This window comes from Macrobrachium nipponense, chromosome 20 (genome assembly GCF_015104395.2).
Source record: "Macrobrachium nipponense isolate FS-2020 chromosome 20, ASM1510439v2, whole genome shotgun sequence".
NCBI classification, from domain to species: domain Eukaryota; kingdom Metazoa; phylum Arthropoda; class Malacostraca; order Decapoda; family Palaemonidae; genus Macrobrachium; species Macrobrachium nipponense.
Genome location: NC_061089.1, coordinates 25,862,289 through 25,880,150, shown reverse-complemented (window position 1 = coordinate 25,880,150; position 17,862 = coordinate 25,862,289). Strand labels below are relative to the sequence as shown.

The 17,862-nt window shown below is 42.9% G+C and overlaps 1 protein-coding gene across 3 annotated transcripts in view; it reads right to left on the bottom strand.

Annotated features, from left to right (window-relative positions):
- Positions 1 to 8,615: 8,615 nt before the first annotated feature.
- Positions 8,616 to 17,862, bottom strand: part of LOC135223691 (uncharacterized) — a 44,739-nt gene continuing 35,492 nt past the window's right edge. Inside the window, exons 4-12 of one of the 3 annotated variants that reach the window (XM_064262400.1) lie at positions 16,799 to 17,862; positions 16,592 to 16,705; positions 13,712 to 14,383; positions 11,896 to 12,088; positions 11,360 to 11,477; positions 10,806 to 10,988; positions 10,097 to 10,220; positions 9,784 to 9,915; positions 8,616 to 9,053 (exon numbers count right to left, since the gene is read on the bottom strand). The exon at positions 16,799 to 17,862 is cut by the window's right edge and continues 871 nt beyond it. In XM_064262400.1, the coding sequence (XP_064118470.1) occupies positions 8,892 to 9,053; positions 9,784 to 9,915; positions 10,097 to 10,220; positions 10,806 to 10,988; positions 11,360 to 11,477; positions 11,896 to 12,088; positions 13,712 to 14,383; positions 16,592 to 16,705; positions 16,799 to 17,862 (2,762 nt within the window). In that variant the 3' untranslated portion in view covers positions 8,616 to 8,891. Of the gene's footprint in view, positions 9,054 to 9,783; positions 9,916 to 10,096; positions 10,221 to 10,805; positions 10,989 to 11,359; positions 11,478 to 11,895; positions 12,089 to 13,711; positions 16,281 to 16,591; positions 16,706 to 16,798 lie in introns of those variants that run through there. The other 2 variants (XM_064262418.1, XM_064262411.1) reach the window with 2 other exon arrangements.

Below are 17,862 nucleotides of genomic sequence, written 5' to 3'. Positions count from 1 at the left end.
CTTAAAGCACAAGGGGTAGATGCTGACCAATAGGAGAGCGGGAGGATGGTGGCGAGTTTACTCAGTTGGCGGCGCGGGAGTTTTAAAATTGTTCTCGGTGGTCCGGGCAAATCTCGGGACTTTATAGCAACAACCTTTCGTATCTTGAAAACTTTTCGTATGTAGAGCAGTAAAATTTTTCGTATTGGCTTTCGTAACTTGGATTTTTCGTAAGTTGAGCCTTTCGTATCTCGAGGTACTACTGTACTTACCTGGCAGATATATACTTGGCTATAGACTCTGTCGTTCCCGACAGAAATTCAAATTTCGCGGCACACACTACAGGTAGGTCAGGTGATCAACCCTCCCGCCGCTGGGTGGCAGGACTAGGAACCATTCTCGTTTTCTAATCAGATTTTCTCATCCACCTGTCTCCTGAGGGGAGGCTGGGCGGGCCATTAATCGTATATATCTGCCAGGTAAGTATGTACAAAACTTTATTGTAACATAACAATATCATTTTTGTACATTCAACTTACCTGTCAGATATATACTTAGCTGATTGGCACCCTTGGTGGAGGGTAAGAGACAGCTAAACTACTTAAAAAAAAACAGGAAACAATACATGTTGTAGGTTAAAAACCTTGGTTCTTACCTGATTTGGCAGAAGACTTCATGGCTACTGTCTAAGAGCCTGGTTCGCCTCAAGAGCCTCAGCGAGGTAGTGACCTTATAGCTGAGAGTTCTTTCGGATCTGTCAATGGGGTCTTATCCACTTATACGACAGAACCTTGAGGATCTTTGTCAATGGGTGCTATTCCACTTATATGACAAAACCTCTTGCCTCTGGCAATAACAAGGAGCACAAAAATTCAATCCCAACCACCTGACCCTCTAACCCGGGTTAGAACTACGATTGAAAGAAGTTACCCCAAACATTCTTTCAAACGACCATAAAAACAAATCACCACAATTAAAACTAACTAAACTATAAAGGATTAGAATCCGCTCCCTGACCCAGCACCGAATGCGCAGATACGTATGGCCCCCAGTAAGAAACATTTTTCTTAAGTCACCCTTACGTCCTTCAAGTAGTGGGATGCAAAAACAGAGTTGCATCTCCAGTACGTGGCAGCCAGAATATCCTTCATAGACATGTTTCAATAGAAAGATAGCGAAGTCGCAATGGCTCTTACCTCATGCGCTTTTACTCTAAGCTGCCGTAACGAATCGTCATCACACGTCGCATGTGCCTCTGTGATGACACTTCTCAAAAAGAATGCCAGTGCATTCTTAGACATGGGCCTTTATGGGTCCCTGACCGCAAACCAGAGACTCTCTAGATTACCCTTAAGCTGTTTCTTTCTCTGCAGGTAAAACTTAAGGATCCTGACAGGACAAAGAGACCTTTCTATCTCTTCCCCCACTAAGTGGGAGAGTCCCTTAACCTCGAAGCTTCTAGACCATGGTTTCGAGGGATTTTCATTTTTAGCCAGGAATAAGGGCTTAAATGAACAAATAGCAGAGTCCCCTTTAAACCCAACTCTCGAGTCCAGGGCTTGCAATTCACTCGGCTCGAACTTACTAGAGGTCAGGAATTTCAGAACAACGTCTAAATTCCAGCTAGGTGTTAGAGAGGACTTTCTCTTGGAGGTCTCGAAGGATCTGACGAGATCATGTAGATCTTTATCTTCCGCTATCTTCAGGCCCCTGTTTCTGAAGACAGCGGAGACCATACTCCGATATCCTTTAATCGTAGGGACTGCCAGTTGACATTCTTCTCTCAAAAAGAGAAGGAAGTCAGCAATACTGGTCACAGAGGTACTGGAAGAGGAACAGCTTCTTCGACCTGCACCAACGTCTAAAGACTTCCCACTTCGATTGGTATACCCGTAAGGTTGAAGACCTGCGGGCTCTGGCGATTGCACTAGCAGCCTTTCGTGAAAAGCCTCTCGCTCTGACGAGTCTTTCGATAGTCGAAAGGCAGTCAGGCAGAGAGCGGGGAGGTTTTTGTGAAACCTCTCGAAGTGGGGTTGTCTGAGCAGATTCTCCTTAGTGGAAGAGATCTGGGGAAGTCCACCATCCATTCCAGTACCTCTGTGAACCATTCTTGAGCGGGCCAGAAGGGAGCGATTAGGGTCAGACTAGTTCCCGTCAAGGATACAAACTTTCTTATCACTTCCCCCACCAGTTTGAATGGGGGAAAGGCGTACGCATCGATGCCTGACCAGTCCAGTAGGAGAGCGTCGATTGCTATTGCTCTTGGATCCGCTATTGAAGAGCAGAAGTTGTCCAGTCTCCTGTTCTGATATGTGGCGAACAGGTCTACATGTGGCCTGCCCCACAGGGCCCAAAGTCTTAAGCATACGTCGTGATTGAGGGTCCACTCTGTTGGTAGGACTTGGTTCCTCCCGCTCAACAGGTCCGCCCTTACATTCCTTTCTCCCTGTACGAATCTGGTAAGGAATGTGATCCCTCTCTCCTCCGCCCAGATAAGAAGATTTCTTGTAATCTCGTAAAGGGAGAAGGAGTGTGTTCCTCCTGGCTTGCGTATGTAGGCCAGAACCGTGGTGTTGTCCGAATTGACTTGGACCACCATGCCTCTGACTTCTGACTCGAAAGACTTGAGGGCTAGAGATATCACAGACAGCTCTTTCACGTTGATGTGCCAGGACACCTGTTCCCCCTTCCAGGTGCCTGATACCTCCTTCGCCCCTAGTGTTGCTCCCAAACCTGACTCTGACGCGTCTGAGAACAACACTAGGTGCGGGTTCAGTTTCAGCAGGGACAATCCTTTGTTCATCTTTAGAGGAGCTATCCACCAACTGAGTTGCTCCTTTACCTCCTGATGAATAGGGAAGGAATCTGCCAGGTCTTCCGACTTTTGATTCCACATCCTTTTGAGGTAGAACTGTAGGGGTCTCAAGTTGAGCCTCCCTAGAGAAAAGAACTGTTCCAGCAAGGAAAGGGTCCCCAGCAGACTCAGCCATTCCCTCGCTGAGCTTCGCTCTTTCTCTAAGAAGACTGTCACTTTTTCCAGCCCCCGATCGAGCCTTTCCTGGGATGGAAAAGCCCGAAAACCCCGAGAATCCATCCGAATCCCCAGATAGACAAGGTTCTGACTGGGGATCATCTGGGACTTCTCAAGGTTTACCAGCAATCCAAGAGACCGGGTCAAGGTCAAAGTCGTATCGAGATCCTCCAGACATTGCCGTTCCGACTTGGCTCGTATAGTCGTCTAGGTATAGAGAGATCCTCACCCCCTTCTAATGTAACCATCTGGGTACATTTTTCATGAGGCCCGTAAAAACTTGCGGGGCCATCGACAGGCCGAAGCACAATGCCCTGAACTAGAATATCTTTCCTTGGATCATAAATTGGAGATACTCCATTGAGGATGGATGCAGAGGTACTTGGAAATATGCATCCTGAAGGTCCAGGGAGACCATCCAATCCCCTGGGCGTAGAGCCGCAAGAACCGAGGAAGTTGTCTCCATGGAGAACTTCCTTTTCTCCACAAATCAGTTTAATGCGCTTACGTCCAGGACAGGTCTCCAGCCCCCCGAGGCTTTTAGCACAAGGAAAAGGCGATTGTAGAAGCCTTGGGAGTGTGGATCCTGTACAACTTCTATGGCCTCCTTCTCCAACATCTGATCCACTAAGAGAAGGAGCGTTTTTCGCAGAACAGGGTCTTTGTACTTCACCGAAAATTGCCTCGGAGTCGATGTCAAGGGCGGTCTTTCTTTGAAGGGGATGAGGTATCCCTTTTCTAGAATCGAGAGGGACCAGCTGTCCACTCCTCTCTGAGCCCAGGCTTCCGAGAATTTTAGAAGTCTGGCACCCACTGGCGTCTGGAGGACTTGATTGCTACTTGCTTTTCTTGAAGGGCCTGAAAGAGGACCTTCTCTTTTCAGGTCCCTTCCTCTTGGCGGAGGATCGAGAAGAAGAACCTCCTCGAAAGGGCACTTGAGGAGGGTGACTCTCCTTCTTTGCTGAAAATGCAGCAGGTCTCGCCTTCCTTACGGATTGAACCAGTAGGTCCTGGGTCACTTTCTCAGTTAAGGAGTGAGAAATGTCTTTCACTAACTGAGCAGGGAAAAGTTGGTTGGAAAGTGGAGCGTACAGTTAAGAGGACCTCTGGACCGGGGAAACGGATTTGGTTAGAAAAGAGCTATACACTGCTCTTTTCTTTAACATTCCAGCTCCGAAGAGGGAAGCTAAATCACCTGATCCGTCTCAGACAGCTTTGTCCATGCAGAACAGCACACTGTTGAGGACCTCGGGATCAAGAAACTCCAGGTCGAGAGTTTTCTTGGCCAACGCCCCAAGGGACCAATCCAAAAAGTTGAATACTTCCAGGACATGGAAAAGTCCCTTGAGGAGATGGTCCATCTCGGACATACCCCATGTAGTCTTGGCCGTGAGTAGAGCATGTCTCCTAGACGAATCTACCAAGGTAGAAAAGTCTGCTTCTGCAGAAGAAGGAAGTTCCAGTCCCATTGGCTCCCCAGTCTCATACCAAATCCCCCTTCTTCCTGAGAGCTTGGAGAGAGGACAAGAGAAAACTGTCTTCCCTGCTTCCTCCTTGGAACTAAACCAAGATCCAACCGACTGGAGGGCTTTTCTCATCGAGATAGTCGGCCGCACCTTCAAGAATGAGGAGCTCTTAGCTGTTCTAGTGCTAGAGAACAGAAATCGAGGCTAAGGAGGAGCGGCTGGACTGAGGGAGTCGCCGAACTCCTGAACTAGCAAGGCCGCCAAAGTCTTGTAGTGCGACATCGTAGCTACTCTAGGAGATTCCTCCTCCGAAACCACATCCAGGTCTTCCAGTGCAGACCTGCCATGAGAGGCGCGTTCACAGGAAGGAGAGCGCCTATCAGGAGAGGCGCGCCTATCTGTTGGCGAAAGCTTGCGTTCACGAGGAGAGGCGCTTCTGTCCTAAGAGAAGCAGTCGACAGAAGGTGATCGCTAATCCAAAGTCGAGCACCTAGAAGGCAAAAAGTGTCTGTCTGGCGCTGCGCGCCTGGTAGGCTCTCCAAGGCTGGGTGGCGCCTCACGTTTGGGAGGCGCAGTGCTGCTAAGAGTCACTTCGCGCTTGGCTGGCGCCTCGTGTCCGGCTGGGACATCGCAGCTGGAAAGCGCTTCGCAGCTGGAAAGCGCTTCGCGCCTGGAAGGCGCTACGCGGTTAGAAAGCGGCTCGCGGCTGGCTGGCGCCTTGCGCCTGACTGGCGACTCACGCCTGGCTGGCGCCTCGCGCCTGGAAGGAGCTTCGCGGCTAGAAAGTGGCTTGCTCCTGGCTGGCAGCTCGCGCCTGTGAGGAGAAGAGCGAGAAGCAGGAGGATCGTGAAAATCCAGGTGAGAGCGCCTGGCGCTTCTCGGAGAAACACTCTCTTCCCGAGTGGCGCTAGTCTTGGGCAGAGGACGTACGGATCTCTTGATCGGCAGCAATACGTCCTTTCTGCGAGGAGTGTCCTTAACAAGGGCGCCCACAAGAGACGAAATCTGCTCCTGCAGATTAAGAAGGATCTTATTGGTAGTGCCCTCTTGATCTGCTTCAAAGGGAGGAGAAAGAGGTTTAGACGTCGAAGGAGGATCAAAACAAGGCTGAAAGGGGCTCTCCTAGCTCTCTTCCTGTCCACACGAAACTCCTCTGGGAAACACTCTGGGCTGGAATCCAACAAGCTGCTGGGAGCTTTCCAAGTCCTCTTCAAGGGGCGCGACTCCTCCGCCGAACTCCAACCGCGCCTGGGAGAAGCGGAATCGGACGAAGAAAAGCACTCTTTGAGGATGCCTTTACAACGGCGATCCCTGGCAGTCTGGGATGATACAACAGAACCTGCCGAAGGGACGCCTGACCGGTGGGGATTCTCCACAACCTCCGTACGGCTTTCAACATTCCTCCTCCTCTGGGCCTGGGAGTTTAAGAGGTCTAGGCCTGGGAGTGTTGCAGAGCCGATCAGACGCCCCCTCCACTGCACCGGGAACACTGCAATCACTGAGCACTGCACTCTTACCTTTAAATGCTCGCATTTGGAGCTCCATCCTTTTTAAGGCGGCTTTCATGTTAGCTAACTCCTCAGATGAATCCACGGGTTCTGAAGGAGCTGAAACCGTAGGAGAGGATGCTACGACTACGTTATGAATAGGATCTACCGTTTCCTGAACTGGCTCGTTAGAACGAGACCTACTCATGCTTCTAGAGGAAGCCTTTCTAATCCTATCCTTCTCTAACTTCCTCAAGTAGGAAGTTAGAGCACTCCATCCTTCCTCACTCAGACTTTCACACTCCTTACAAGGATTAGTAAATGAACAATCATTCTCCCTACGACTCTTACATATCGTGTGAGGGTCTACAGAACCCTTCGGTAGCCTCACATTACACCTCTCATTCATACACTCTAATTACATAAGAAGAGTCCGACATTATAAGAAAAATCCAAAGCGTAATCAAAAACAGTCCACAAAAGTATATGCCAATCCAACAGTCAATACTTCACCAAAAACACAGTCCAGATGATCATAGGCGAATGAAAAGCGAAAATCAGGTCAGGAAGAACCAACAACAATGTTGTCGGAACCGGCGACAGAGAAAATCTGATTAGAAAACAGGAATGGTTCCTAGTCCCGCCATCCAGCAGCAGGAGGGTGATCAGCTGACCTACCTGTAGCGTGTGCCGCGAAATTTTAATTTCTGTCGGGAACGACGGAGTCTATAGCTAAGTATATATCCGACAGGTAAGTTGAATGTACAAAAACTATAAGCAACGGCATAGAAATAAAAGACTGAAGAAAGAATACAAGATTATAAAAAAATAAAAAAATGAGAAAATGGATTACCTATATGTAAAAGTGTATCAATCCCCAAAAGTCTTCATTCGGTCCTAAGGCAATGCAGGGTTAATATTGTAACATGATTGGTTAAACACATGTTCATTGGTCCATCCCACCAAAAAAATACCCACCATTCCCCACACCTACAAGTCGGTGTCTGAACCAAAAGCTCTTTTATAATAGTATGGTGCATGCGTAGTAGCACTTGGTATAGGGTAAAATACCAAATGGCCACCTCAACCGTAGCGCAACCACCTTCCCGAAAATCGGAAATTATGGCATTAATTTGTGACTTGGGAGAAAACACTTAAGAGAAAAAAGTAGAGGTCTAAAGGTACTGCTTCGACAGACGCTGCCTTTTCACTAATGTCTAACCTGGGTCACAGGACGTGTTAAAGTACTTTTTCAGGAAGGTGGTCACTTTATGGTAGAGGTCAGCCATTTGGTATTTTACCCTAGTAGTAAAAGTAGCAGCTGAAATTTGCCTGTGGAATGGCTATATTCTTGGTTCATTCGTCATCTATTTTCTCTTATATTTTGTGTTCCAAATGTCATACAGAACAAGAAATAACAACACGCTACAACCTTCTTCCAGGTGATTTACCCCACCCAAAACCCCGCTTCCCATCAGTCCCCCTTACCACAGAATAGAGTTATGGGGTAATATACGTACTCATTCTCCCGTGGTTTACCCACCCCAAAACCCTACATTCCCAACAGCTCCCCCGTACCATAGGATGGGGTTCAAGGGTAAATTACATGTTAGTAATTACAGTCAACCGCCAAAAAACAATGTTAGCCCTAGATTCTCAATTAGCAACCAAAATACTGTAGAAAAAGTCAATCTTTAATAGGTACTATATGAAATACCTGACACACCACTAGGTAGTATTAGTATTTAGATTAACCAAGTTAAGTGGCACCTCAGGTTAGGTTACGTGGGGAGGGGGGGGTTCTAGATCAAGGTAAGGGAGTAAGTCTACTTAAGTTTGGTTATGTGGGGTGAAGCCATCCTAGGCCAGGTAAGGATTGCTATAATCCTCTTGGTTACGTCAGGTTAGCCTACTAACATGCTCTCCCCTTTAACCAATGTGATCCTGAACCCGAATCTAGTAGTACCTGACCTCTGCCACAATTCTTAGCACAAGAGCCATAAACAGTCTACAGACATAGGCTAGCTATACACACATAAATAGGTAGTGCACCTAGGCTTACGAGGCTATTCCTTTTCACACATGACTAGGCTAACAAAATCCTACACTTAGTACAATACTACCTATCTCTATCTGACGCATTGAAATGTTAAACACTTACTTGGGAGGGTTATCACCGACTTTCGCTTTAACCCAACCAACAGGAGAAAACTAATCTGAACTCAGAATGGCTGGGTGACAAACCGAACTTTCAATAGGCCTAGTACCTATCACTCAAAAGGTGGTGTTAGGTCATGAAATCGGCACAATAACTCGTCTGAAGCGCATGTATTCTGTAGTGCCTAGAGAACATTGGAAACAAGCACGACAAGGCAGCAAACAGTTGTAGTGCAGCTACATGCTTCATGCGCAATTTACGTAGTATTAACATTTGATATTTATTCAAATTTTCAAGTGAGTATGACACGTATTGTCTTTGGAATTATGTTTTTTAACGTAACGATATACGTGAAATTAAACTTAAATGGGAGTGTTGCGATCTAAGCAGCAAATTGTTCTTGCTGGTAATGAATATTGTCAAAATTCACTTATTAACATATGCTCGTTTCAGTTGTCTGTCTTCTAAGTATCAGCCAAGATAATGAAAGACGATTAAATGTAAAACGTCAACATTTATTAATACAAAAGAACAAATAATGCAACAGTTGTACTATATATACAAATACAAGCTGGCCTGCAGCGTACATAATTAAACACGTGCAATTTTTAAAGGCACGAAATAGAGCTGGCAATACTTCCATTCCATGTACTAGCATTCTGAAGAGCTCTGACTTGGCATAAATAAAAAATAACAATCTACACAATTAACAATCAGTAGGAACGAAACTTTTTTCTACAAAGAAAATGAACAATAGTTATAAATTAGAGCTAGAAATTGATGATCGTACTAATCCAATCAAGGTAATAAGGTATGTTGACATAAACCCCAGGAATGCCTGGCGTGCCGCATCCAATTCCCCAAGAAACGATTCCGGCAAGCAGGTATCTCCCGTCACGTCCTTGGCAAGCCAATGGTCCTCCACCATCGCCCTGCAGATAGTAAATAGTTTTCTTATATGCTTTTAAAGGTAATCTTTAAACAAGTTGTAAAACAAGTGTGGATTATTACATTGTGTTTTCCCTTCCATCACATTTTAGGTCATCAAAGAACTCGGGTTTAGGTAATCTAGTTGAACTACTGAATTACTCCTGCCTCTGTGAATTTCAGTTTGGATTTTTGGCGCTTTTACGCTACAACTTTCTTGGGATGGATTTTCCAACTCTTCCAATGACGATTTAATTCCTAATTAAAACCAACCAAAAATACACTTCTATGTGCTTATTATAAAAGTAAATGTACTTGACCCAATGCAGTTTCTTTAATTCGTGGTTGAAACTGGTTAAGAAGCTGAATATGGAGTGTTATCGTACAATTTATTTTTGAAAAGTCACTTACTCTCTTTCGTGACAACCAAAATTCGATTGGTATAGTTACCCAACTATTCTAATATATTTACATTTTCTTTCGTAAACAGCTAGAGGCTGTATGTGAAAATCTTTAAATAAAAACCATTGTCGTAAACAAGCAATAGAAAATGTACCATTCAAATGCAATGGATCCAGGCTCGTGGTCTACACAGGTATTTTGCAGTTGTTCCCTGAAACATAATTGGGCTAAGAGACAGACAAGGGCAGATAAAATTAATAAATCTTTGGTCAATTCATAATCTGTGCTTATATTAAATGTTATAATGTACTGACATCGTAAACAAAAACTAACCTTGCAGGCGTCCTTCCCTTGCTCGCCACCAGCGCATATCATGCCTGGATGCAATTGATATGATGGTCCAAGTCTAGTCTGTCTCAAACGCTGTTGGCACTGTAGCGGTGAAATTACCGTCAAGTCAACCTCCTACGGAAACCGAGATAATTATTAACTCATATATATATATATATATATATATATATATATATATATATATATATTATATATATATATATATATAATACTCAAACGCTCATCGCTGAAATTTTGCGTTCATTGAAAAATTTCACCCAAATTCCTGTACCCATGTAGTATAAATGTCTTTTACCTTTAGCACACTCTGGTACTGTCCATTGTCACCAAATCCATCTTTACCCCATCCGGATACCCAGCAACGTTGGGCAGTGAAGTCTTGACCTCGGGCAGGCAAACAAATCGGAGATATATGTGGACTGGTAAAAGAAAAACTTAGTATTTTCCTAGACTAAGTTACTTTCAATATCATTGTTATTTAGCAAACGGTATTATTTTGTTCCACTTTAGGAGACACTCCTATCGGTCCCCATTTACAGCATGAGCTAACATTATCGCAATGTATTTAGTCTGCAAAGATTCTAAAAATAGAGAGGATGGTCACATAAAAAAACTAAGAAATGTTCTGCGTGATTTCCCTGAACATCAGTCCAGCAAAACTTATTAAGTAATACAGATGTGCAATTAAAAAATAAGTTACGGGTGAGACTTCAATTACGACATGCGTAACGATGTGGCCGCAATGTTTTTTTTTTTTTTTTGGCAGATTATATCTGTCATATCTTACACATTCCATTTAAGAAAGCAATTAAGCGTTGCTTTTATTTACATCTAATCTTTGGAAGTTTCTCTCTGTCTTTGTTTTTCAGAATTTTATGCTTTTTAGGGTCGACTGGAAATGGGCGTCAAGCTGCCTGTACTGTTGAGCCTGTGTTCACATTAAATAAGTTGACTTCCTACCTGTTCTATTGACTCCCGTGCTTTCAGTAAATAATTCGACTTACTTCCTAATGAAATCCACAGGTCTGGACAATCTTATCACTGCCAAGTCATTGATGAGGTTCCCAGAATAAAAGTCGGGGTTGATGAACACACCATTGGCGTCACTTTCATAGTAAGGATAGAACTCGGAATCTTGATTAACGTCATATTCTCCTAAACGGATACGAAGGTCCGAGGCCGCATACCTGTAACATCATCATCAACATAAACCTTGCTTGTTTTTGGATACCCTTGCTCTTATCACCTCCCCCTATAGCCCCTACACCATCAGGCAGGTTCCTGTTACATGACAGAGTTTATAATGTATGGAGAAAACAAATTGCTATTTTATTGACTTTGTTTTTTTATTTATTAAATCGATGAGTCTTTAATCCCTCTACCAATTAAGTTTTAAGAAAGGAAAGATTCAAGTATAGGTCGTTCAGCATTCACAACATATGAAGGTTCAAGTTACATCGATCTATTAAAATTTTAGAACTTTTTATCATGACAGGTGACTTAATAAGTTGCATATTTTTGGAGGCCCCCTTACCGGCCTTCACCTTGTCAGACTTACCCTTTGACGCAATGAGCAGCAGTAAGAACATGACTCTGATCAACAAGGGTACCAGCGCAGATATAAACGTTATCCAAACCTTCCTTTTTCAAAACTGCAGCCTGCCACGGGTACTCTCCTGCACGGAAAATAAGGTCATCAGCTGAAAAACTCAACGTCATTTAAGACTTACTATGACCCTAACTTTTTTATTTTATTTTATTTTATTTATCAGTCAGCCCGAAGAAGTTGAGAAAGTATATATATGATGCCGCTAACTTCTCGTACATTGCATTAAAAATAATATGTACATCAGAAGAATAATTATCTTGGCTGTTAATTCCGTGAAAAACGAGGATGTAGTCTTAACAAAATACTGGCACTCCTACTCTCTTGTACTATTAGTTTTTGAAATCTGATAAAAACACACGCAAGAACTTTACTTAAACAAGGTCATTATTGATCGATAATATATTACTTCGATGGGTACATAGCCCCTAAATTAATCATGAATTTGAGTACCACAAAAGGGTCTGCGAATAATGTAAATTTCTTACCAAACTCCGCGTCGCCTTCCCGCTGGACCGGTTGACTTACACGGCCATTGACACCATCTGTACTCTTGACACCGCAGGTGCGAGCATTGGCAAAGGAGTTAAAGGTAGACGAAAACGCTCCTTGGAAACCATCTACTTCGCAACACACTTCGTATAGCCCACACTGGGAGTGTGTCAGGGCAGATGGACGGCGCTGTTAGTTCAGAGGACAACAGGGATTGAATGTAATGAATGATTACAGCCCACTGGCAATTGCTTGACCAAACAAAAATTCCCACATTCGGTATGATAGATGGAAAAAATAATCAGCGCTCTATATAATTCTCGTACATAAAAACCGTCAAAATATATAACTTAGTTTATTTATCAATCCAGTCTATTTTTTGTTGTTGTACTTAATGAAGCTACATCTTCCCCTTTGGTTTTTCTGTAGTATTCCACCAGGTTCTTGCTCTCTCCCACATTTTTCCTCCTCTGTATCCTATTGCCCAATCATTTCATACACTGATATTTCCAATCTTCATAAATCATTCTCCTTTCTTCTCTGACATCTTTAGAAACCCCTTCTTAATTGATTATTCTTATGCGAAGCTATGAACGCCGATATCAATAGTACCGCTTGGTCAGATAAACTTGGTTCTTTTAATGTTTGAAAGATTAACTTTCTTTTATATATCATTATTCCCGGCCCCTTCTACTTTAAAATACTGCTTAGGAATTTAGGAACCAGATCTTAGAAGGAACATTTCACCGACGTTCTTAAATTAACTTCTAATATTCTGAGTATGCTCCATGGGTGCCAGTTGTACTTTCAAAACATCTTCGGATTTAAATTGGACTCATCTGCCCCTGCAGGGGGTATTGTTTTTATAGCTTGGGGAGGCTATCTGCACCCTATTCTCCTCGAGAGAACTGAATCACAGTTTTTTTTTTATCCAATTTTTTAACGCAAGGTGTACATTTTCTTGACATTGCTGTACATATCAGACTTCTCTACTGCTACACACAGAGTGACCATCAGCAGCCTGTCACACACTCTTACACAAATACATAAACATACCCACACACACAATGTGCCGTAACATTTTGTCTTGCATTCTCTCATATGTACAATGGATACCGAGGCGCTTTCCTCCCCACACCTCTTCTACATTATCGAACTATACTTTTTTTCCCGTCTCCCTCTCATCTTCCTCACAAATCTTCCGAATTATACACTCTTTTCACCACCCTGTCATCTGCCTTTCTCTGCACATGGCCACAGTATCTCAAATCAATAATATTCTCACTAATATGAAAGTCTGGAATCAATGATGATGCACATTGTATAGTTTTCATAGTGTGGGTCTTGAAATCTAAGTTCTTTAGTAAGATAATTATAAATAGTATGGAAATTATTTTCAAAAACAATATTAGAAAATAGAATTCTTAAAACGATTGCTAACATTAGTAAATCCCACCATGAAAACTACAGCAAGAGAAAATCATCTTTAGCTCTAATGCTTTCAGAGAACACACTTATCAAAATGCCAAAGGTTTCTCATAAAGCCTTAAATCAATTATAATAAAAGGATTGCAAGTTCCTCGACTTGCAACTGTGGGTAAGTCCCGGTTATTAGTTATGCAGCTAGAAAGTCGTAAAATAACAGAATGAATTAGTGCCATTGAGATTGTAGTTTTTGAAAACAGCGCATTTCATTTGAAAGACAACTGTAACTTCTACAATGAATGTAACGCTAACATGACCTTAATTGTATTGAAACTGAAAACCATAACGCGACTTTATCCAAGTACATCTAAATCCTTTGGATCCTACCTGACAGTAGTTAGCAAGACTTCGGCAGCTGATGTATCTGCAGTTCCTCTCAAGTCCTTGGCCTTCATGCAGACCAGATGTAGGGAGCCCGTGCGGATAAGAAGATAAGCCTAGGTCATGCAGGCCACCAGGTAGCGGGCGATTGAAAACGGGAGAATCATGCAGGTTGCCAGCCAGCCCTACGTTGTCATTGGCCAATGTCAAAGGTCCAAGACGTCTAGGGGGTCGAAAGCCAGGGGAGATTAGGCCAGCAGCAATAGGAGATAGGGCTAAAGGATGAAAAGGAGGCACAGGGAATGGAATTGGCGAAAGAGGATTTTGAGTGAGAGAGAAAGGAGAAAAAGGTTCGAGCAATCGAGGGTCAGAGGGAGTAGAGCCTGGCTCAGTCACTTCCAGGTTCAAGTGCCTTCGAGGGTAGTTTGCTGTTAAGTCAGGCTTGCTATGTGGTAGGGATGATGGATAGGGATCGTGAAGGTGGTGATCTACAACGTGATTTGATTGATGACTAAGGACGGCTGAGGTGAGCGCATGTTCGGGATGGGGTACATTGGATATTTTGAAAGTGAGACCTAATGGGATGGCTTTCAGTAGGTCTGACACAGGCCCTAAGAAACGCGCTGATGGCTCTTCATCCAATTCCCGTGGACTAAGTGTGTCTTCGGCTGATGAAACCTTTCAAATAATATAATCATATAACACAACAGACTTACAGCATTTTGAAAGAATGTTTTCAGTTCTCTGTTGTAATATATTTTGTAAGCATTCCTGTTTCATATGACAATAACTAATAAGTTAATACGGAAAAATAAAGGTAGTTGTTTTATGTGTAATTTTCATTCTTTAAAATAAAAATCAGTGCTTAAAAAAGAAAAAAAAAGTTTGTATACGCTTGGTGTGCTGGCTTTAAAAAAAAGCTATAAAAACAAGAGAGCTCTTATTTACTAGCATTTGTATAGTACAACTACTAAAATAAAATGGTGTGTTTACTCTATATATTCTGATGAATTAAGCATTTACATATTACGTGCTCTACATCTATCAAACTAAAGTGCAAGCAATGCGGTTAATACTAAAACGGTACAGTTATACAAATATTTACAATGCTTGTTAGCCTGATAGACTTATTTTACACATAGCTCATTAGAGGCAATAACTCTGATCGCGATTTCTGAGTGGAAAATGATAACCAGGTGTTTCCTAGAAGCATGGTTATGAAAATTTATAAAGCGATTGGAGACTAATTTTTACGATAGAAGCTTGGAGACATGACTGCACAGTTGTTGAGCAAATGCAGCGATAATTAACTGTAACAACATTAACATGAAATAAAACAATATTACAAATACAACTGAAACAAATACATTGGTTGATTTCATTTTATTTTCTCTTACTGGCCAGGAAATTTGAACGAGGAGCCAGAGTCAGACTTATCTGAATCAAGAGACCTTGGGTCCAAAAGGGAATTCAGGGGTTTCGACTCAGGCAAAACGAACCTATCTGATGTATGCGATGGAGAAAATGACAATGCGCTGTTTGAAAGAGGACGTCGATCTGAAAATGGAGAACCCTTGTCATCTAATTTGCCACCACGGTTAGTACCCCTGAAGATTGAGCTAAAACCGTTAGGGTTAAAAGGGCTATCATCATAGTCGTGATCATGATCATGATCATGATAGTGGGTATGCTCGTGGTGGTGAACTTCCACAGGCTTGTCATCATGGAGAAACGAAGATGGGGTATGCAGTGGCCTTGGCGGTGTGTGAATAGGAACAGAGGGTGTAAATGAGGGACGAGAGTGTGAAAACGGACTGTTATGACTCTGGGAGCTGAAGTCAGCAATGGGTTGTGGACGGTGGAAGGAAGTTGCAGGTGAGGTGAAAACCGGTGGAGAATAAGCAGGCTTCAATGGAGTGTAAGGTGGGGTATATATAGGTTTTTGAGGAGTGTAAGGAGGTGTATATACCGGTTTTGAAGGAGCATAAGGAGGTTTATATGTTTGTGGACTGTAGAGGGATGGTTGTAACCCACCAGCCTGAGGGTATAATCCACCTATGGGATAGTTACTGCCAGGATAACCACCACCATTATAATATCCAGCTCCTTGATGATAATTGCCTCCAGGGTAAGGGCTGTAGGGATATGGACCTCCAGGATATGGACCTCCAGGATATGGACCCCCAGGGTAACCACCACCCCCACCACCCACACCACCCACACCACCCACACCACCTACACCACCCAGGCCGAATCCTTTCTTAATGTTTTCAATAGCATGGACACCTTCTGCATTGGGCGTCACCAGTAGGTCAAGTGAAGGATTGAAAACGGGTCTTCCATCAAACTTTGCTACTTTGAACCCCACGAAAGGATTGATAGACACTGGTCCAAGATCTAGGCCCAAGGGATTGCTCCCATAACCAGATCCATAGGGAGTCCCATAAGGGCCATATCCACCTCCAGTTGGTAAACTTCCAAAATTGACCCCAAAAGATGGTACAAACGCAGGGCCCTTAAATATCCCATCTAGACCACTACCACCAATCAAGCCACCTAAAAGTCCAAGAAGTCGCTGGAAAATAGTAGTCAGAAAGAAAAAGAAAAACAGCATATTCAGAAAATACCTTATGAATAAAAGTTGGGCAAGACATGCTAAAAATACAAGAAATTATCAAATAGAATACTTAGGCATAAAAGAGACTTTATTTTAATTGGAGTGCAAAAGTTTAGAAGAGAGAATCTGCTTGATTATTTTGTTATAACTAGTCTTATGTACAATACTTATTATGAGTAACTATTGCATGTTGAAATGTATGGTTGTGCATATCACATTAAACAAACTTCAAACTCTACTGCATGAACTACTGTCAGCTGGGAACTTACAGGTGATTGTTCATTATTTGGTTCATTCTTTTCTTCTTTATCTTCTTCTGTGTCTCTTGGAGTGCGTACCTTCTTCTTTAGACCTATATTTTTGCATTCAAAAAATTCCCCATTCTGAAATGATATCCCATAGATTATTGAATCATAAAAAAGAAAAACCTATGAGAATTAGTTAAAAAAATAGTACAAAGATTTGAATATGCTTACTTCATTTCGTAATCCTTGACGAATCTGATTAGTTACATCTTTAATGACACCATCACCAAGGTTTGCAGCAAAGCCGCTTACAGTGGGTGGCTCCACAAAAGTGTTGGTTACTGGAGGTATGGCTTGTTTTGCATTGGCAGGTGTCCCGAGAAGAGCACTGTTTTGAAGAGGGCCATTTAAGATGCTGTCAGAGGGTGGTCCTATCAATAAATCATCTTCAGGAGGTCCAATAAATAATTCATCTACAGGCGGTCCAATCAATAAATGATCTACAGGAGGTTCATTGGGGCTATTAATATCATGAATACTGATGCCAGCACTCACTGTTCGTACTGTTGCAGTGGATGAGCCCTTGAGGTCTGAGCGAGTTATTACATCACCAAATGTACCTGAAAAAGCAGAATCTCCAAAGAAAGATTCAGCTGGGAACAATTCTCTGGCATCTTGCTCTTTGATATTTGAAGGGACAGCTATCTGGTCTACAATACCCTGAGTTTCTCTTTTTTGTCGAACTACAGCGTGAGGTATAGTATCATTCGAGAGAATTGTAACAGTTGCAGAGTTCCGAGGGTCCTGAAGGCCACCGAGTTCCTCACGAGAGAATGGAGAGGATGCAACAAGTTCAGGTGGGCACTGTTCTTGACGGACACAGGTGCATCCTAGATCTCGTGATCCAGAGACTCTTATTGAGTCTAAGGTTCCTGTGTTATCAAAATCGTGTACTGCAGGGGCTTCTACCACACTATCTAAAGGAGCTCTAAATGCATCAGATTTTATCGCTTCTTTTTTCTGTATTGCTTTGCTACCGGAAAAATCAGTGGTTTCTTTTCCCAAGTTCAGTGTTGATGATAAGTACAAGTGGTCTGTGCCACCAATAGAATTGCTTTCAAAATAATCCCCATAATCATCTGCGTCAGTAGCTGCAGCATTATTGGCGTTATTGTCTACTTTATAGACATGCTGATGAATATGAATATGCTTCACAGTTTGAACATTCCCATCTGGAGTCTGAGAATCATCATAGGATAATGAAGACTGCTGGGCATTGTATGATGACGGTGGGC